Below are 22,203 nucleotides of genomic sequence, written 5' to 3'. Positions count from 1 at the left end.
CCTGGTGCATTCTGCTGAGGCCTCTGAGCTGCAAATGAACTTGGATGCAAGAAAGGAACAGGGGTGGTATGGGGGAGGAAGTAGCACTCAGATTGTGTGGACATTGCTCTGATTGCAGGGCTCATAGCTTGGCAGAACTCCATGGTGCCTCTCATTTAACTTGTAAATATCCAGAAGGATAGATATAGTCTGCCAGGACACCGTGTTCAAGTACCTGGTATCATGCTGCAAGTATCACAGACAAGCTACTTGGTCAAGGAGGACAGTTCAGTTGGCCAACTCTCCTCTAGCCCTGCCTCTTGTTAAGGTGTGGTCTGGAAACTTCAGCCCACTCAGCCTCCCGCTGCTTTTGATTCATTAAATGAGAAAAGTGATGATCCCTTGCATAGTGAGGTTGGTCACCCCTCTGCAAGGTCACTGGATCTAGTGCTGACAAGCTGAGGATGAGGGATAAGTGTACAGGGAGGCCTGATTTCAAGCCAGAGAAGTCTCTTTATTTAGCTTCGAGGTGACCTATGGTGGTGCTCGCCACCTCCTCGGGCCTGACTCATCTCTTCTGAGCTGTTTCAGACTTGGGAACTGAACAGGATCATGGACAAGAGAAAACAAACTTTTGATCTGGGGTACTGCTGATTTTGATTTCCTGTTCTCTCGGAGATGGCTATTAATGCCATGCACTTGAGAGGGTGCTTGTAAACTTAGAGCTAATGAATGACATGAAGCAGTTGGCCCCAAACAGGAACTTTGTTTTTTCAATTAGGTAATTTTTAATTGAGATTCTGTGATTTACAAAACTCTTAATGATGATGATGGTTTCCCATGCGCAAAATTCCAGCACCACACTGATCACCAGTGTACCCACCCCCTTCCTCAAGGATCCCAATTCCCCTCCCTTTCAACTGCCCACACAATTCAGTTGTGTGGCTCAGTACATCCATTGTGTTGCCTTTGGCCCTTGTTGCTTATGGAAGTCCCAGAATCGTTTGGTTTCTGTCCCTTTCCTTCTGATTTCGCTCAGCATAATATCCTCTAGTTCCATCCATGTTGCCACAAATTGCATGATTTTGTTCTTTCTTAGAGCTGTGTAGTATTCCATTGTATTATATTATTGTATATAGTGGAATACTACACAGCTCCAATAAAGAACAAAATCATGCAATCATATATAGACACACCACACTTCTAATTCATTCATTTGGGTTGTTTCCATATCCTGACTGTTTGTAATAAATACAGCGATGAACAAAGGAGTGCATCATATCCTTTAAAAAAGACAATTTCTGAGGGTAGTTGGTATAGCTTTTTAGATAAAGAAGTACCCATTGGGCACCCACCTAATCGTATAGTCCCTGAATGCCTCATGACAGGGACATATTCTAAGAAATTATGCCTTAGGTGATTTTGTTCTTGTAGGAATGTCATAGAGTATAATTGCACACATCTGGTATTGCCTGACCCACTCCTTGGTGTATGGTACAGCCCATCAGGGTTATATGTTACAAACCAAAGCATCATTAAGTGACACAGGACTGCATTCATTTTTATTTTCACAGTATCAGGATGAAACCCAGGGCTTCCCACATGTGGGGCCTGAGCTCTACTGCTGAGTCCCATCCCCACTGGTCTGTATTCTTTCCCTAACTGCTGTTACTGGAAATTCGGAAAGTTATGGAACATATTTTAGGCATCAGATGACTGATATTTCAGTAGTTATATCCAAAATGATTTTATACAAGATCAACTCAGTTGTCTTTTAAAAGAACTTCTCCCTAACCCCTCCCACCCGTCCCAATTACAAAGGGAATAGGGGCTCACTTAAGTAAAAAATAACATTGAAAGGGAATAACCCAGGAAGCTAGAAAGTGAAAGTCCCCTGGTATCTCAGCCCCTCTCCCTGAGATAGTCACTGTTTACTTGTTGTATATACACTTTTAGAAGTCTGAGTGGATTGTGTATATGATCATGATATATATTCAGTTCTGGAAAACTACTGTATTAAATGTATGTTGGACATGTTTTCAAAGAAGTCACTTAGACCCATCTTAGAATCTTTCTTTTTTATTTATTAATTAGTGAGTCACCATGAGGGTACAGTAACAGATTTACACATTTTCATACATGTGTTTCCCTCATACAATGTTTGAGCGCCCCTTCCTCCACCAGTGTCCGTTCTCCACCACCAGTGAACCCAGTATCCCTCCCACCTCCCAATCCCATCCCCCCTGCCCCCGCCTCTGTGGCAGGGCATTCCCTTTTGTTTTCTCTCTCTCTCCTTTTGGGTGTTGTTCGAATCTTAAAGGCCATTTAATACCCATGATATGATTTTACCCAAACCCACGCGCTAGGAGCAACACTGCAAAGGGCACCCTAGAACAGTTGTCTACAAACGGGGCTCCCTGTGCTAGCTGTCCAGGAAGACAGCCAGGCCACAGACAGAGCCTCATCTTCCTACACGCTGCCTTTTGAACCCGTTTCCTGAGAGCTTCCTGTTCCTTTCCCACTTCCAGTGACGCCAGGCTCTTGCCCATTCCCAGGTGCAAACTAAGAGAAAAATCCTCAGATCAGTCTTGAAGTTGAAAAATTGAGTGATTCTATCATCACCTGAACAAAAACCCATTTACAAGTCAGTTGGTTTCTAATTCTTTGCTGCCAACGGAATTGAAGGAGGCACCTCCTGAGTTGTTTGTTGATTGATTGTTAAAAATAGTTCTGAACGCTGCTGGACCACTGTCTGGGTTTTGGTATAGAACTCAAAAGGAGTTCAAAGAATTGAGTGGCATTGTAATAACAAAATTCTTTCCAATCCCAGATACTTCTATTTATGTGAACAAAGTTCCTTAGCACTTAAATCTATAAAATGAAAAATGGATTTAGAACTGTTGGTACATTTCCTTCTGGTGTGACTATTCATCTGCACATATATGAATAGTGTGGGGAGAAAATTTGATAAAATTCTACTTTTTGTGCTTAAAAATTTATCCAACTAAGTAGTATGTGTGTAAATATGTTTTGATCATTTAGATACTAATAATAATTGTAATGGTAGCTCAGTGCAAAAAAGATTTATATTTAGTACCTTGTTATTTCAGGAATTTTAAAAGTCCTAAATTTTAATTTTTAGTAGAGATGACAAATAACAAAATAATTAAATATATTAATAAAATTCATCAGTGAAATATGATAGAAATATGAATTTAAGGACACTGGAGATTATGTGCTTGGAAGTGGCGCTAGGAATCACATGAGACAGTACTAGGAATCTAACTCAAGGCCTCAGTGCCTATAAGACATCAAGCTATCCAGGCTATCACCAAGCTATTCCGAGACCTTTTGAGATGCTTCTTCCATGCAGAAAAGCTACCAGCAGCCCTGTTTAGGGTTTTCTTATCTTAAAAATAAATACATGTAGAGTTGGGGCCTGGAGCAATAGCACAGCGGGTAGGGATTGAACACGGACGACCTGAGTTCGATTCTTCCACCCTTCTTGGAGAGCCCGGCAAGCTACCGAGAGTATCACACCCGCACGGCAGAGCCTGGCAAGCTACCTGTGGCGTATTCGATATGCCAAAAACAGTAACAACAAGTCTCAAAATGGAGGCATTACTGGTGCCCACTCAAGCAAATTGATGAGCAACGGGATGACAGTGATACAGTGATACAGAATTGGGGACACACTTGGTAGTGATGTGGGGCTATTGTCTGCTTAGAGGTTGGAGACCATGTGATGCCAGGGATTGAATCCAGGGTTTCAACATGCAAAGCATGCACTCCATCCTTTGAGTTATCTCCCCAGCCCCCAAACACATATTAAACATGTATTTATCCTTGCCTCTAAATCTTCATCAGTAGGGACTGGGGAGATCGCTCAAAGGGCAAAAGGACATGCTGGAGCTCGGATTGAAGCCCTAAATTCGATGCCCAGTACCTCATGGTCCCCTGACCCCTGAGCCAGAAATAGCAACTGGACAATACCAGGTATGACCCCCAAATCAAATAGTATTTGAAAACTGAATTCTATTTTGTTTGAAAAGGTTTGAGAAAATGTCTTACTTCCAGTATAATAACCCCAGGCAGTTGATAGCTCAGATAATTCTCTTTCTTGTTCTGGGAGAAAAACCAAATCCTGGAGACATTGTTGAGTTATTCAAGCCAGGCCTGGTGTTCAGCCTGGAAATAACAAATAAAAGTCACAGTTTTTCCCTGGCTCAAGAGGGAGACTATTGAGTCTGCAAGGAAGGTCAGTTTCAGGTGCTAAATGATAACATTGGGGTAGATCAGTGACTAACGGATCCTTGAGCACAGACGTCAGGGTTCAGGGAAGCAAAGGAGGGAGAAGGAAGGAAGGAAGGGAATTCTGGGCTACAGGCAGAGACAAAAGCCAGCACAGGCCAACCCATGACGGCCTTGGCCATGCAAAGGCTCTGGGACTTCATGGGAACTTAGGAACGAATTCAAGCTGTGAAAAGACCTGTGCAGAGTTGGTGCATGGTGCCTCTCTCTGGTGGGCGTGCTCTGGAGAGCATGATCAAGGAGAGCACTTCTGAGCAAGGAGTCCTGGCAGCTTTCATGTGCCTTCATGGGGCCTCGGAGGAGAGGGGAAGCTTCCAGAGATACAGGTCCAAAGTGACACGCCAGACTCAGCTGCAGGAAACTCAGTCCACTGAACTCCAGAGCAGTTTAAGGCTGCACGAAACAGATTTTAGTCCTTGCCAACAAGCTCCATCAGGGACAGCCAACCTGTCTCCGATTTGTCACCATTTCTCCTCTATGTTTGCTGTGGGTGTGTGCTAGGTCACCTGTGGCTCCCGGTGCCATTCCTCCCAGCCCTGAAAAATGAGGCTCCATTTTCTTATTGTACTAAATGGGCCGTGAGTGAAATTGGGGTTGGATGGGCAGCAACATATGCCACGAAAAGCCACCACCATGCCAAGCCCACTCTATGGCCAAAGTGAGCCATCTGTCAGCAGAGGACTCACCTGTCCCCAAAGCCAAGAGCTTTTTAACCTTAGGAAACAAACTTAGAAAAAAATACTTCCCGCACCCCTCTTTGGGGATTTGGCTCCTGGATATTGAAACTCCTTTTTTATATTTAGAGGAAAAATTCCCCAGTCAGGCTAAGAAAGGTTGTATCCGGTTTCAGCCTGATTCATTTCAAAACCACCATGAAAATGGGGACATTTTCTTTGCCCCACAGTGGGTTAGTCATGGAAACTCTGCCTTAATCTCAGTCATGAGAACTTGCTCTTTGTCCCTAAAATGGGGTACAGTCCTCACTCTTTCCCCCGCCCCTTGCAGAAAGCCTTTTACTTCAGCCCCAGTCCCACTCCCCCAGGCTCCTTTTCAGCACATGACCTCATACTTGCTGGGTCTTTTTCTTTCTGGCATTGGGCTTCAAAAGTTTTGCAAAAGTGCTTTTTGTGAGCACAGACTGTAAGGAGTTCAGTGCAGCTACAGATGCTGAAGGGTTAGCATGGCTCCCCCTCCCCCCTCCCCCCTGCTGAGTGACAGAAACATGATACTAGTCTCAACCATCTGTCCTGAAGATGATGGCTAAGGGTGGCTGGGCTCAACCCACAAGTAGAATTGGGGGGAGTGGGGCCAAGCTCCCACTGTGCCCTGAACACATGATGCCCGCCCCCCTGTAATTCATCTCCTGGAATCAGGGCACTGCCTTGCAATTGAGCACTTGTTCATTCTTCGCTTGTTCTTTCATTCAGAGTATGGCACAAATCTCTCCCAAGGACTGGCTAGGCTTGAAGAGCCCCCAGATGAATTCCTGGACCCAATTCCCACCTCCCCTCACACTCCATCCTGCAGATGTTCACCTCCTTGGTGACCAGAACATCAACTGGGCCCTTCAGGGTGACCCCCATGGAGTCTGATCTTAAGTTGGCGGGGTGTGCACTGGTCCTTCTGCATAGGGCTGACCTGCTGAGTCATTTCTGATGGGGGACCCTGAGTTCCTCATCAGCCCCCAGTGCATTCTGGGTCACCTCAAGGAGCCCCTCCTTTCCCGCTATGGTGTCCTGATGTCGCACCAGGCGCCCATGTCTGCAGCATTGGCTGCACTAGCAACTCTGTCGTCCACTGCTCTGCCCAGCCCGGGGTTGAAGACTCACTGACTGAGCGCCCTGTCCCTCACCAGGGATCCTGCAGTCCATGCTTGCTCCAGTCCCTCCATCCTTCTCCATGGAGCAGTGCTGCTAATTTCCCCCTAGCCAGGGCAGACCTGCCGCAGCCCAGACACATCTGTCACTCCCCTCGTGGGACCCAAGCCCAAGTCTCTAGTTCCCCAAGTGTTGCCAGGGTGGAGCGTCTGAGTCAGTTCACCTGGCATTGTTCTCTAATTGCTTTGCCCTGCTCAGCTTCAACCTCCGCTACTTGTTCCTGTTGTCTGGACCTTACCTAGACCGAGGTGGTCCCTCTCAACACCTGGCAGCGCTCAGCCAAGGCCCTTAGCAGCGGCTGGTGGGAACCTCTGATAGCCCTCAGCTTTACCTCCTACCCAGCTTCCTGCTCACCATCTGCCCTTCTCTTTTGTGTCTTCTCTCCTCTCCTCCAGGCTTCCCCTGTCTGCCCCTGCTTGTGCCTTCATCCTTCACAGCCCCCTCCACCACCATGGCCACAAATATCTCTCTGCCCTGGGCTTATTCCCTCCCTCCAGGGCCTATTGGGCAGCCACGTGAATAATCTGCTAAATTAATAGTGTGTCAAGTATACAAGGGCATTTGTACACCCTTTGCAATAGCAAAGAGTTCAAGGAGGAGTGATTGGGAAACTATCCAACAGTAAGAGTGCCAATAAATCCTGGATTGCAGTACAGCAGAAGACTATACACAAAATGTTTGTGAAGAATTTTTAGATTTATGATATATAATATTAATCAAAATCAGCAAAATGACATACTCATATGAACTAGACTTCTTTTTTAGGCGTTGAAGGTTGTGCCTCACCCAACAGTGCTAAGGGATCACTCGTGGTAGTCTCGGGGAATCCTATGTGATGCCAGGGATTAAACTGAGATCAGCCACATGTGAGCACAGTATCTGCTGTACTGTTACCCTGGCCCTAAACTAGACTTCTTTAAGAAAAAAATAAAGCTGAGGGGTGAAATAAACCCAAACACCAATATTGTTTATCTCCACGTGGTAAGGTGGTAGTTGAGTTTCTTTTGATGCAGTTGGAGTTTTAAGAATTATGCATTGAAAACACAGTGCCTAAAGGTAAAAATAAAAAGAGAGCCAGAAAGAGACATAGAAGAAGAAAAGTGTCTATGGTGAAAGAAAAAGCAGGCTGAGGTATAGTATGGGGGCTGGTGAGAGGAAGGAACTGGGGACGTTGGTGGCAGGAAATTCTACATGTCAGATGATACCTTTGGGGCATTTATCCAAGAGTATAAGGATAGCTTCAATTTCAGAAAACAAGGAGTTGGTAGAGAGGCAAATTCTCGGGTGGAGTCAAGAGGGAAACCTCTTCAAGGTTGAAAATAAGAAGCTCTTAAAGGGAAGCTCCCGAGAGTGTCCTTGCAGTGAGATGACTCTGGAGTTGTCATCTAACAATGGAGATCCCAGTCCATCCCCTACCGCTGTCCCTGCGAAGCTGCTTTTAGTGCAAGTCGCTGATTGCCTCCCCTAGGCCTCATAGCACCTCTGATATTTTTGTGCTGTTTCTGCAGAGTTGGCTCATGACATAGTCTCCTTGAAGAGAAGAGATGGTGTTGCCCTAGTCACAAACAATAACGACCCTCAATCCTGGCCACTTTTGGCCACTCATTCCTTTGCACACTGCATAGACTGGATTCATAACCCTTTCCCCATAAGCTCTAAAAATAGGAAATTTCTCAACCGAACCACTTGTCAGAGAAAGGGGCCTTGAGGTTCCTGAGCATCCAGCTCAGAGTCTGCCATAGACTTGCAGTAGCAACTCATGAGAATGGCGAGAGTGAATGCGCAAAGGAGATGGTCTCCATTGAGTGATGCCGCTGGCAGAGAAGGGTGTTGGGCTCCATTAGTTCTCTGGAGAGCAGGGAGCATGGTCTCTTTCTCTCAGAGGCTTCTATTATGGGTGAAACACGATGCTCAGAACACTGTGGAACAGCCAGAGGAGGATCCTACCCTGTAGCCTTCTGGAATCAGCCATCAGCGTTCAGTTGCTGCAGATTTGGTAACCGCTGTTTTCTGTGTTGAATCTGCAGGACTGTTTTATCAGCCAAACTGGGTTTGGATCTGGGGACGATACGATTTCTCCTTTACTCCTCTTTATTCTTTCTCTTCTATCACGTTCAAAGAGTTATGAATGTCACTATGGAAATGGGAAAGAAAGAAAACCTGTTTCTTCTCTGTAGGAAGGATTATTTTGTTTAATTTGAATGACATTTGTTGGCTAACCATAGGATGTAAACATTTGCCTTCGTAAATGATGCAGTGCCATCCAGACATCAAAAGATGATATTAGATTATTAAATTTTAAAAGATGCTGTTTGTGGCCCATTACAAGAGCTTCTCCTTGCTCCTATTTTGGCTTTTAAAATTGTCTTTTACTTTTGTTTTAGACCTAGAAGGTTTTGACTCCGTAGTATCGTCTACTGAGAAACTCAGTCACCCAACCACAAGCAGACCAAAAGCCACAGGAAGGCGGCCTCCGTCCCAGTCCCTCACATCTGTAAGTGTGTCCTCACTTCCCGACAGCTGGAGGGAGGTGAAGAGGGCCTGGCAGGTGCTCCCGTTCTCTTAGCAAGAAAGAATCCTCAGTTGATGTTGATTGTCAGGGCAAGGAGGGTAGAGATTTAGCGGCAGGAGCCAAGTTCTGGTAGGAGCTTGCTGTGCCATGAGGCTATGGGAACATTGGTCACCCAACAATAGGCTTGGTGACTCCTTGTCCTGGCAAGTTTCCTCTTGGGTTCTTTTTGGCACTTGGATATGCAGCAGGTTTCATAGTCCTGGAAAAGAAGCAGGAGGGGTTGAAAGAGAGGGGCAGGTGGGAAGCAGCCTCTTCGTAGTCAGGGCACCCTTCCACTCTGGACTGTCAGCCCAGGGACTGCTGGCAAAGTCAGAAACCATGACTGGCTCACCTCGAGTACAGCCCCAGGTTCACTGCTTGGCACATGGTAGCAAACGTTGACAGAAAGGGGAGAGAAGAAAAGCACAGGAAAGGCGGGCTGGCAGGTACACAGGTAATGTGCCCAGTGAGTGCCAGAGAAATAATCTAGAGAAAGATCCCTGACATCGCCAGCCTTCCTCCTTAGTTCCAGCTCTGCCAGCCTCTCCTCTGCACATATTAAGGCACTGGCCGCTCCATGAGTTTGCAGTGGGATGTGCGTGGTGGTGGTGGGGAGAACAAAGGAGTCACGTCAGGTGCTCTGAAAAGTAAAAACAGCATTATGAAACCAGAGGCCATCCGCTAAGGTGGCGTTTTCTTTTGATTTTATCCAGTCTTCCCTGTCAAGCCCTGATATCTTTGACTCCCCGAGTCCTGAAGAAGATAAAGAAGAGCACGTTTCGCTTGCACACAGAGGAGTGGACGCATCAAAGAAAACTTCAAAGACTGTTACCATATCCCAAGTGAGTGACCAGTCATGACTGGGGTGTCCCAACAGTACAAAATCCCTGGAATTTCATGCCCACTCTGAAATGTCCATAAACTAAACAAGGATCTAAACAAGGATTTGGTTTGGGTTGCTATAACAAAGTTCCGTAGACACAGCAGGTGAGGGTGGCTTATAAACAACAGAAATGTATGTGTCACAGTTCTGCAGACTAGAAGTTTGAGATCAGAGGACCAACAAGTCAAGTTCTGGTCAAGACCCACCCTCAGGGGTGCAATTTTTCATTATAGCCTCCCATGGTAGAAAGAGTAAGACAGCTCTCTGGAGTGGCTTCTCCTAACTACGGGCACCAGTCCCATTCATGAGAAGACCACTCGCAAGACCTAACTTTGCAAAGGATTCATCTCCTACCATAACAACAGGATTAGGATTTGCACGTGTGAATTTTGGGAGGACACATTTGGTCCACTGCAACAGACAGTGCCAGTGTTTATTGTTCTTTAGTGGCTGTGAATACTTCAGTCATCAAAAGCCCAAAGACCTTTTAGAAAGCCTCTAAAACTGGGAAGAATTCCTGAGGTACAAGCTCAGTTGTTGATTTCTCATGTGCTCTCCTATGGTTTGATCTCTCCACCCCATCAGCCACACACACAAAAGTGTGTTCAGACATCACTACCGTGGTCACAACCACCAGAGCCCCTTAAAGAGCCCAGCATTGCCGGTGCACCCTCCACCTTGGAGATTTGCTCGCGTCGTGACCTGAGATGTGTACTCTCATCTTTTGCCCTTCTGGAGAAGCCTGTTGTTCTTTCTTGAACATATATCTCCCTCCCACTTTCTCTTTCCTCCGTTCACTAAGAGAATTTCACTAAATCTATTTTACTTCACTAAAGCCTAGAGGTGTCTAGAATGAATCCATCAAGTGTATTAAATGCTATGCCCTCTGCCCACAAATCTTTTCTTTTATCTTAAAATTTACAGCGTCCCAAACTATGCATGACACCCCATCAATCTGACTAAAGAGAGTTTCAAGGAAAAATTGGTTTGGTTTTATGTGTGAGGATTAATATACAGCCTAAAACATTGTCACTTCACTGCAGGCCCAGGGAAGGACATGGCTATTTTCAGTTATTGGTTTGTGAGAAGGAAATTATTACTTGGCATTATTTGGCAACATCTGTGACATCCAAATAGTGCTCTTTTTCCTTCTGATAAATGTGAACAAAGATTTTCAAATCCTGGTTTTTATGGTAACTGGAATTATTTTCTATTACCACATGCAGAAATTAACTAAATGTAGAAACTTGCAGTCACATTATAAGCACTGGGAGCAGAAATTAGCACAGATACCAAGGTTATGGGAATTTCCCTTATAGATTTAAGAATCTCTGTGCATAGCTTCTCCTTTAAAGTATGGCACAGTGAACAAAATTATAATTCCATGAAGTCAATCCATTGTAATGATTGATTACAGAAAACAACAATGCTGTTCTTCTATTCTAGGAAGGACCCCATACGTAGCAGTTAGACTAGTTTTTCTCCCCCCAGTGTTGCAGCTCTCTTGATATCCCAGTGATGTCTCTACAGTGACACCTACTGGTGGGTAGTGGCTCTTCAGCGTTCTGAACAGCAAAGTTCTCTCTGGTGAACTGCAAAGTTCTCTTGCTCTTCCTGGGAGTGGTCAAATCACGATGTTTACTGCGCCTAGAATTTCCACTAGACCCGATCAAGTGGTGCATATACTGGGAGGGCTTTCAACAATACTTATTACTGGCTGCGAAAACAAGTTACATAGATAGTGCTAAGCGGCGCCTGGATTCCAGAACTCCCTGAGAGTCAGCCATGATGAGAACACTGGTGGGTTTGGGGAGGTACATGAAGATGCAGGATAGGGGATGGAGAAAGTGTGAAGCCTGGACCAGGCACGCAACACAGTGAGGAAGGAGAGCGCGCATCTCTGGAACCCCGAGCAGTGTGATGGACGGGGATCTAATTCTAGTTTCACCCCTTCCAAGCCCCGAGACTTGGGGAACTGCTCAACAACTACCTCTATAGTCTCTGCAAGTGTGCACGTGCCGTCCCTTGTTTCAGCTGCCTCTCCCGTGGTTGGCTCGTGACCCTGCTCCCTAAACCTCAGTCTCTCTTCCTTCTTTCTGGGCCCCCAGCTAGCCCGAAGTGTGGATTGCTCTCCCTGGCAGCCAAAAGCACTTTTCGTCAATGGTAACTTGGCAGAGAAAAGGCGAGCAGGGAGGCTGGGAATGAAGACCCATCTGCTTCTGGCTCCTTCTGCCAGTCCCTTGCTCTAGCACAGCCTGAATTCACACTCTCCTCCTCACGCTGCCAGCTAAGCCTCTTCTTGGCTCCCACCCTCGGTGCCTGCCCCTGGAAGGAGTCCCATAGTGGCCGTGCCAAGCATCAGCAACCCCTCGCCTCCTAGGGTCCTGTCTGCTAGTGGCAGTCCCTCGCCACCTGTCTCCCGACGCACTTTCCCTGGCTGCCGCCTCCTCCCCTGGACCGGCCACGTGCTCTCCCTTCTCCTGCCGATCCTGGTCCAACTCCTGGTGGCCTCCAGGCCGCTCCTGCCTGTCTCCTCCCTCCTCAGTCTGGTCCTGTGTAGACTCTGTCCCTTAGCATGTCATCAGGCTCAGGGTCTGTCCCCATCTTTCCCTGCCACTATCTATCTCCTGCTGGGGCCTCCTCAGGCATGCATGTTCTTTCATCTGCCTTCCATAGCCAAGTTTCTGGAAAAAGTTGTCAACTTGCTGACTGCATCTTTCACCTCCAGGCAAGGAGCTCCCCTGATTTGATCAGATGCCATCTCCAAATAGCTTCCCGAGTTTTCCTCCCAGTTCCCTTAACCCGTCTACCCAGGCATCTTTTTTCCTTTTCCTTCTGGAAACTTCATTAGGGGATTGCCAAAATCTGGCTTCTGCTTCCGGTCTTGCCTGGTCTCCCCTCTCCCTACCCTATCCCCATCTCTCTCCACCTCCTCAGTTTGGGAAGACCATGATTCCCCTTGCCTAGATCTGAGACTAGCACCCTCATGGCTGCCGTTGCTTTTACCCCTCTTTCACTCACACTATTTTTTTTTTGCTTTTTGGGTCACACCCAGCAATGCACAGGGGTTACCTCCTGGCTTTGCACTCAGGAGTTACTCCTGGCAGTGCTCGGGTGACCATATGGGATGCTGGGGATGTGCACGTGCACATTTCACTCACACTTTTGATCTCTAGATATGTCCCTCTAGCTATCTGGATATACAGTTTCTAAAACATATACCCTTATTTTGACCTCCATCCCATTCTTTCTTCTGTAAAATTATGAGCATCGTCCTTTGCCTGCTTCCCCAGGCCTGCCATGGCTCTCGGACAGCACTCCCTCTTCCTTTGCAGCCTGGCCAGGGCCACGTCCTGCTGGCTCCGTGATGGTCGGGGCTGCCTCTCTGTGGGGTGAGTCTGCCCTGCAGCATCTCAGGGCTGACTTCTCAGTGTCCTTCAGGTGCAAACCCTTACCATTTTAGCTCTCACTGCCTGCAAATCTCCCAGCCATTTTCTCCTTCCGCAGGGTCCCCCATGCTCAGGCCTGTATGTTGCCAGAGTGATACTTAGCAGGCCGTTCCATCTTTTATCTTTTTCTGCTTTCATTGGGGGGGGCACACCCAACAGTGCTCAGGACTTACTCGTGGCTCTGTGCTCAAGGATCAGTCCTGGCAAGGCTCAAGGGACCATATAATATGCCAGAGATCAAACCTGGGTTTGCTGCGTGAGATGCAAGCACCCTACCTGCTGTACTGTCACTCTGGCCCCTGGCATGCAATCTCCCTAGTCCTTTCCACAAGCCTTAGTGCTCCCTTTCACCTTCTTCTTCCCCGCTGCCATCTAACCCTGCCAAATCCCTGCTTTCCAGGAATGCAGCTTACTCTTGGTTCCTTCAACTGCTCATGATCTCTTCTGGACCACTCTTAGTTCTCATTCAGCCGGCTCCTTGGTTCCTCCCTGATGCCTTTCCTCGGGGATGGTTAATCCCATTTTTACTGGGGGTAGGGTAGGACCATACCCAGCGGGGCTCAGGGAATACTCCTTGCTCTGTGCCCAAGGAACATTGCCGTCAGTGCTAGAAGGACCGTATGTGGTACCAGGGGTTGAACCGGAGTCGGTTGCATGCAAAGCAAGTGCCTTAACCCCTGTGTTGTCTCTTGGGCCCCAGGAAGGACTGATTGCTTTCGTATCCATTGGAGGCTGTCTGTACTTAGCTTCTCAACCCATGTCCTGTCACCTGTGACTGGGCTGCTTGCCCACGCCTTACGGGATTCTGAGCTCAAGGGCCGAGACAGAATCTTGCTGACTTCAAAGTTGGTGGAGCCTAGCAAGTCAGTGGGACTCTGCTCATGTTACAGGAATGCGGCTAGGCATACTAGAGTAAGGGGTGCCTGTGCCGAGGAGGCCCTGGCAGGGGGTGCCGCCGGGGCACGAGGAAATGAGTGGTGGGGCACGTGGAAGAGAAGAGCTGGGGGGGTCACTGAATCGACTCTGCCTTCCCTCCTTGCAGGTGTCTGACAACAAAGCTGTGTTGCCCCCCAAGCCAGGGAGCATGGCAGCAAGCAGCGGGCCTGCCCCACTGGTGGCAGCGACACCCTCCCCAATGTCTTCTTTGGGAACAGCTGGACACAGGGCCAACTCCCCATCTCTGTTCAGTGCGGAAGGTAAACCAAAGACAGAGCCTGCGGCCAGCAGCCAGGCAGCCTTGGAGGAGCTGAGGACTCAGGTCCGTGAGCTCAGGAGCGTCATCGAGACCATGAAGGACCAGCAGAAGTGAGTGGGCCTGTGATTTGGGGGGCAGGAGGTGGGCGCTGGGAGGCTGTATGGGGCTCTGCTTCACAGGTCCAGGACAAAAACTCACAGAGTCACTTTTTTTAAAAATGTAGGAGTACTGCTTTTTATTCAGCCATTGATTAAGCTGATTGAACTGGGCATGGACTCCACATTACTTTTTTTAAAAAAATATATCAATTGGATATCTGTGAGATAGACCATTGCAAAGCTGTTCATAATTGGGTTTCAGTCATACAATGATCCAGCACCCTCCAGCAGTACATATTTCCCACCACCAATGTTCCCCATCTCCCCACCACCATCCCCCAACCCCCTACCCCCTGCCTCCCTCTATGGGAGGCACTTTCCATCTTGCTCAGAGAGTCACTTTGAGTGACTGCAGCACTCAGCAGGCAGCCCAAAGAACAGATGCCCGGCACCCCTATGTGCCAGGCACCATGGCCTGTTTTCTCGCGGCTCACACACACAGCACATTCTTCAGCAGGCGGCTCGCCAAGAAACTGATTTGCATTTAGGGAAAGTGGCGATTCAGATGGATGTAGGGAACCTGTTCTCGGGTGTTGGTTTGGGGCCACACCCAGTGGTGCTTGAGGCTGGTTCCGTGCTAAAGGATCACTTGTGGACGTGCTCGGGAACCATAGTGTTGGTAGTGGAATCCAGGCCCACACTGGGCAACGCAAGCACTAGAGCCTATTGAGTTCTTTATTTTTATAGTGGCGGACAGCGGGTATCACAGCTGGTGATGCTCAGGGCTCTGCGCTCAGGAATCATTCCTAGCGGTGCTCGAGGGACCATATGGGATGCCTGAGATCAAACCCACGTCCACCACATACAAGGCAAACACCCTACCCACTGCACTACCACTCCAGCCCCATTGAGTTCTATTTTTGATCTTGAGATCAGATTCTAAACTCTGTTCATCAGGGTAGAGAGTCTCAAAAACTTTTTGTTTGTTTGGGAATCATAGCAAGGGACTATTTCTTTCCTATCCTTTTCTATCCCATCCCACTGCGTGGGGGACCATGCGGTACCAAGGATGGTACCTGGGCCACCTACATACAAAGCATGTGCTCCCGCCCATTGAGTTATTGCTCCGGCCACGCAGGTACTCTTTAACCCCGAGACTTTACACTCGGTGTGGTATTTTCACCACAGAGGCTCTGTTTGTGAACTTATCCCTATGTACGCTCCCTGCTCCCTCCTCCCTCCGTGTCTCTACTCTAAAGAATCGTTACACATCGTTTCCTGGGATGCCTCTAACAAAAACTGTGAAAGGATTAGAAGTGGGGAAGTATTCATCTAAGTAAACAGGCTCAGAGAGTTTAGGGATTGGGTAATTTTCTTGAGGACGTTGGGAAGCATCTCACAGAGGTGATTGCAGAGTAGGACTTGGAAAGCCTAGGATTACCTAGAGCAGGACACTCCAGCGCCTTTGTGGGAGCACATCCCCAGTGCCCAGCCCACTGAATGCGCTGGTGCCCGTGGCGGTGGCTGAAGGGCCAAGATCCACTGGCACACCCCTTTGAGTGCATCCATGGTTGGCAGAAGCCCCGAGACCTGCCTCACCCCACAGGACTGGAGAGCCCTGAAGTGTATTGTGCTCAGATACTTTGGGAAATAACTGGACTTTTAAAAGTTCATTTCCTTGAAGAACTGCTCTGAATCTTCACTGTATAGAAAAAGATGGAGAAGGTGAGATGTATGGTATTTCCCAGACGGTCTTAGCCACGGAGATCCTAAGCTCTGCTTGTGCTTTGTTTTGTTTTCTTTTGTGTGTTTGTTTTTGAGCTACACCTGCTCATGGGATCCTGCAATGCAGGAAGCTGAAACTGGGGCTCCCACATGCAAAACTTGTACTCCAACCCTTTAAACTAATCTCCCCACACAACCCCTTCAACTCTTCCCCCATTCCCAGAGCATTCTAGTAGGTTTTTTTTGGGGGGGGAGGGGAGCTCCCTTTGAACATTGTAGGTCTACTCAGGCTTGGTCTTCAGGCTTGGCGATATCATGGAATTGGGGCCCCCTCAAACGTACCCTCTCCTGGAAAGGGACCTTCAATAAGCATGTAAAAACTACAGCATGGAACTAGAGAAGGTGGAACTCAGAACCAGCCAGTGCCTCCTAACTCCTTCAAATCCCCATTCCTCTTGGGCTGAGAACACCACAGATTTGGGTACCCATAGGTCCCCCTCATGCCTAGGTGGTATGTGTCCCCTCTGTAGACAGTGACCTGTGACCCTATGACCCCAGTATATCCCAGAGCACTGGTATTCGACCTTCAGAAGGCCCATTGTTGGGTCAGACAGATCTCAGGGCTGAGCTTCTGTCTTTGTGGCCTCTAAGGAGAACCTTCCTGCAGATCAGCCTGTGTCAGCCTCTGAGTACAGAACTGCCAGTGTTTGCAGGCCTCTCCATGCTGGCTTCCTCCCCACACTGGGAAGTGCAGGCACAGCTGGTCACCCTGGCCCTTCCCCAGGCATCTTGAATCAACACATCAGCACACTTTCCACAGCCTCAGCCTCACACCCAGCATCACTGGGTCGCCTCCCTTTGCTCTCCAACCTTAGCTCTTGATGTCACCTTTAGTTGTCTCTGCTGACTGTCCTTGTCCCCAAAATATACTGCTTCTCACCTTCCTGCTGCACTGACTTTTCTTCCCAGTTCCCTCTCCTTCCTCCATGTAGATTCCTGCTCTTTCTCACTAGCCCAAGACTTAGGAAGTCTCTTTTTTAAAAAAATTGTTTTTAAATTTTTTATTATTGAATCACCATGAGATACAGTTATAAGCTTTCATGTTTGAGTTTCAGTCATGCAATGATCAAACACCCATCTCTCCACCAGTGCACATTCTCCACCACCAGTTTCCCCAATATACCCCCTTTCCAATCCTCCTCCTGCCTCCATGGCAGACAATTTCCCCCATACTCTCTTTCTACTTTTGGGCATTATGGTCTGCAATACAGGTACTGAGAGGTTATCAGGTGTGGTCCTTTATCTACTTTCAGCACACATCTCCCATCCTGAACGAGTCGTTCAACCATCATTGACTTAGTGATCCCTTCTTTATTCCAGCTGCCTTCTCCCCCAGCTCATGAGGCAGGCTTAGGAAGTCTCTTTACACCCCCTTCTGCAAAGAACTCCCTGACCTGGACACCTGGAGGCTTTGTCTGCCTGTCTTCCTAGTGTTGGGCCATTTGCTTAGGACCTCACCTCCGCTTCTCTCCTGAGCCCAGTACAAGTGTTGCCGAGAATCATGGTACTTGAATAAATACAGCCATAAGTCCTGCTGGTCCATGTTAGAAATGCCATTGTGTTGGCAGCAGCCTTAGGACACTGGCCCAAGGACAGTGATGTCAAATCTTGTGTTTGATGTCTGAAAATGAAGTCCAGCCCTGTGTCCAGATGTTGAGTGGCTGTGATGCCCTAAGTATAGAACCCTGAGATTGCAAGATGATTGGTTCTGTTCAACTACACTTCATAGTGTCAGAAAAGGCATTTGACTGCTCACATCTACTTTCTCTCAAACCCTGTTGCTGGATTATTGATTCAGTGATTTCATCTCCAAGTGTTGAGCTTTTAGAATTTGTGGGATTCTTGTGAGATTTTTTTAACTTCCCAGTGGATTTTTATTGACTGAAATTTCTGAAAATAAAGGAAATATCTGCAGAGTAACAAACATTTCTGTGATGAAGATTATTCCCTCAGTTCACTTAAGGACAAGCAATTCTGTGGGAAAGGGAACATTCAAAGGGTAAATGACAGAATGTTAGTTGACCTACCTGGAGTCCGGTCACCAGAGAAGCATGAACCCCTCTCTGGGCTTCAGTTTTCCCATCTTCTTTCAGAAGACCTTGGAGTAAGAAATCCCAAAGGTCATTTCAGACTTGCTATTTTATGGCTACACAATTTGGGAGCCCCCAAATAGTGGCAAACCTATCAGCAATAATTTTAACCAACACCAATGCCAACAAAATGCAATGTTGCTTGCATTTCTTCTGTTAAAAGGTGGGAGGGGGGTTGTAGTGATAAGGTTAATTATCTCTTGCAGTGAGTGGCCATACCTGGTGGTGTTACGGGGACCATGCAGTACTAGGGATTGAACCCAAGTCTCCTGCTTGCAAAGCATATACTAAAGTCCTTTAAGCTATTTCCCGAGCCCCAAGGTTTCTTGTCTGTGGATTTTGATTTTATTGCACTACATCTTGTTTTGCAGACGAGAAATTAAGCAGTTACTGTCAGAGTTGGACGAAGAGAAGAAAATCCGCCTTCGATTGCAGGTGGGTTCCTGGGTTCTGATGCCTGTGAGAAGCTGAGTTAGGGGACAGGGTCAACATCAGGACTTTACTTCAAAATGAAGTTATTTTTTTTTTTGCAGTTTGCTTCCACTAGCAATTTTCTTTGAATTGTATAGCTTTACTTAACCTCTTTTCTTGGGATCTGGGAAGTCCTTGAGGAAGGGGGACAGTTCATAAATGTGTCCTAATGGACTTTTTCATTTGGAATTTGTCGGAACCATCTCCTGCAAGCAGTTCCCCTGCCCAGTTTCCAGAAGCCTCATGATATTTACCTTTGGGACAACTGGAACCCAAGCTGTTTAAGGAAAGGCTAGATGACTCTTCACCATCACTTAGGGATGCTGACAGATACTCCTTTAGGCCCTGTCACAGCACCTTCCAGGCATTCTGACAGAGCTTGAATGCTGGTGGTCTACAGCTTGCAACCTACCCCATTTCCTAGTACATCGCATCTGTGTGCCTGGTTCTTAGGTTTCTGTCATTTCTAGCATCATCATCAGCCCTCCACTCCGATGTCATTTCACCCATTTTGGCCTTTAAAACTCTCAAGTAGATTCTTTTCTTTCAATTGACCAAGTTAATTATCTTTCCGCTGCTAGCCAACTGACTAATTCATTGTGATTTTGTTCACTTCTTGTTTTTCCTTTATAGATGGAAGTTAACGACATAAAGAAAGCTCTTCAATCAAAATGAATACTTGATAACTGAAATTTGCATTATTCATTCTGAGTCCTAGACTCAAATTTTCTGCCCCAGCCAAAATAACCATGTGCCAAAAGATTACAGGTTTGCCTCACTATGTCCCTGTTCGAAAGATTAGCACAAAAGTCTTGATAGCACAACACAAATTCCATCCAAGAGGAGAATATTCCCCATGGTCTAGTCCTGGGTCTGGCACTGGTTGTGACTTTAAAAGAGCAAATTGTGCTAAAGGCTTTTCTACCATGAGATCTCATGCGAAATGAAAACTCAGGCAGTTTAGTCCATAGTGGTACTATTTTGATGATATTTTCCATTAATAAAATGTAACTTCAGATTATTCGTTTACAAGCTTTATAATTTTATGATTTTTTTAATCGTGTTTTGTCACCAGTTCCCCCACTGTTTGTATCATACCTAGTCCGGAGCGAGTGCCCTGTACTTTTGCTTCAGGCTGAAAGCTGCCTCGCTTTGTGTTGTCCTCTTTAAGATTCTATTCCATACGCAATTTGAGGCCCAACCTGTTCTCATCCCTGCCAGCAAACCCCACCACCCTAATCAATTTTAGCTCACCTGTGACGGTGTGTTTTCAAAAGGAGAAAGAGAAAACCTGGTATTTGCAATGATCTGTGCCTTCTTTTTACCACCCTCTTGATTGGAGCTTTTGTGATGCAGCTACCATGATTCAAAAAACAAAACAAACAAATACAAAAAAAACCCACAAACAAAAGGGAAAAAAAGGTTATTTTAGTCACTATTCTAAGTCCACTAGAGGCCACTGTCTTCAAAGCTTCTTGTACCTTGCCACAGTTGAGGAGACATCTGTGAAATCTGGTTTACTCGGTGGCGCCAGCTGCGACTTTTAAGTTCTAGTTTTAGGTTGTTAATGGAACTAGAAAAATGTCACCCCTGCTTGATTTTCATCAGCCAAGTTAAACCCCTGCTTCCTGTCCTTTGCACCTTTTGCGTGAACAGAATATGCATTATTGAATCAAAAATAAATAAAAATAAAATGCAATTAAAAATACGGGGGGGAAGTTGTATTATTTACTGCACTGGGCTATCCGTGTGTGTCATTGTTTAAACTGTATTCATAGAATGTCATTGGCCTTGCTCTCTTGTAACCCCTTTCTCAGGTCCAAGAGAATTGGGGAGGCTCTTGTTGAAGTGTAGCCATTGGATCTTTCTTGCATTTATGGTATTGCTTTTTTTTCTTTCCCAAGTAAACTGGTGTTTGCTTGTCTGCTTTCTCTTTGTAGCCAATGAACAGTTCAGCCTTAGACTATGTAACTGTTTTCTCATCCTTAGCTAAATAAGGGGCATACTGTATTGCAAGATTGTCTGGGGATTGGGGGGTGGGGGTGGGAGTTGTCCTTTAATGGCCCCTGAAGCTGTTTTATGTGTTTCTAAAAGCTGCTTTGTCTATTTCATGAGTTTTAGAGTGAAACTAAGCATTAATATATTTGCACAACCACAAAGAATGAGACTTGATAACGCTGAAGGAGTGATGCAAAAAAATCCATTATTGATCACTGAAATTATTTGAATAACTGTCTCTTTCCTTCTCTTTTTCCTGCCCTTACCCCACCTTCTCTTGTCTACATGCTCATCCTTGTTGCTTGAGGCTGCTACTTCCCCAGAGTATTTACTCAGAGCCCGAAAACCCTGGTGTCCCAGGGCAGGGACACAGTTAAGGGAAGGGCAAGAAAGAAACCCCCAGCCTTCATTCCCATGTCTGGACATGCTGCCTCTGCAGCAGACGTACCCAGTGTGCTCGGGGCCAGGAGCATCCAAGCGCCCAAGGGCAGCATCAAACATTCCTGTACCCCTTGACTGTTCTAAGCATTTCTGTGTTAAACTTGAAGCCTTCAGAGATTTCACACCACCTAATATACGAATGAGGATTGGGTTCTTTGACGTTTGTATTTCCCATTTACTCATCCTAAAAATCCCTAATTTTCTGTAGAAAATTAGAAAAACCCTAAGTTTCTATCCCTAGTTTTCTATAATGTGTATACAGAGTAGGATTGTTGATAATCGAATAGAGGTTGCAGCACCCTCATGGGGCACTGGTGACCTGGAGAAGAGAGGGCTACCATCTTCCCCTGAACCATTGGTTTGCTTTGTGTAAAGAGAGGGAGAGTTGATGATAGAAGTTGGTGTATCCCGTTTCATTACTGTCCCTTGGGCTAATCAGCAAGAGGATTCAACATCCTGGAAATGGACAAGCCACTTCCTGAATAGACACCACCTTTACTCTTTCAAAATGAACCCAGCAAGAATATTGAAAGCTTGAAAGTATCACTTTTGAAAAAATTCTTTTGCATTCAGCATGGACTCAACCAGCATCTATGGAGATTATTTTTTTGCTTCATTTTCTAAAGTTGTATTTAGAAAAGTCTTAAGTATTGTGCTTTGTAAAGAAGATAATTAAAATGAAATTTTGTGAAAATATTTTTGTCCAAATTTGTCATGGTGCCAAGAGGAATGATTTGTTGAAATTTAAATCATTTTTCTCCCCTTTTCACAACTTGATTACTATTATGCAAACATCTTCATAAAACCTGGAATATAGTGTGCATTTTTCCCACTGTTTCTTCCCCCAAGTGAAAAGACATAATCCATTAAAATATGTAGCTGTAAATTATGTTTTTAAACAATTTAATTCTACATTTACATTGGAACAAAAAAATCTACATAGGCCTGTTTTAAGTGCACAAATCATTAAATTACGGTTATTTGAATAGTCGTGTAAAGACACTAGTATGCATACACAGCCCTCTACACTGCGTATTCAAGTCTATAATTTATTTTCTCTTGTATAAACTGCCCT

General features: G+C 46.3%; 1 protein-coding gene across 3 annotated transcripts in view; it reads left to right on the top strand.

Annotated features, from left to right (window-relative positions):
* The window catches only part of SH3KBP1 (SH3 domain containing kinase binding protein 1), a 383,994-nt gene extending 362,170 nt beyond the window's left edge, over positions 1 to 21,824 (top strand). For all 3 annotated transcript variants that reach the window (XM_055122571.1, XM_055122570.1, XM_055122569.1), the window contains 5 exons: positions 8,552 to 8,661; positions 9,432 to 9,560; positions 14,093 to 14,355; positions 18,590 to 18,653; positions 19,323 to 21,824. In XM_055122571.1, coding sequence (XP_054978546.1) covers positions 8,552 to 8,661; positions 9,432 to 9,560; positions 14,093 to 14,355; positions 18,590 to 18,653; positions 19,323 to 19,364 — 608 coding nt within the window. In that variant the 3' untranslated portion in view covers positions 19,365 to 21,824. The remainder of the gene's footprint in view (positions 1 to 8,551; positions 8,662 to 9,431; positions 9,561 to 14,092; positions 14,356 to 18,589; positions 18,654 to 19,322) is intronic.
* Positions 21,825 to 22,203: the final 379 nt, after the last annotated feature.

This window comes from Sorex araneus, chromosome X (assembly GCF_027595985.1).
Source record: "Sorex araneus isolate mSorAra2 chromosome X, mSorAra2.pri, whole genome shotgun sequence".
Taxonomy (NCBI): Eukaryota; Metazoa; Chordata; class Mammalia; order Eulipotyphla; family Soricidae; genus Sorex; species Sorex araneus.
The sequence above is the reverse complement of the archived record's forward strand: the minus strand, read 5'-3'. Positions and strand labels throughout refer to the sequence as shown.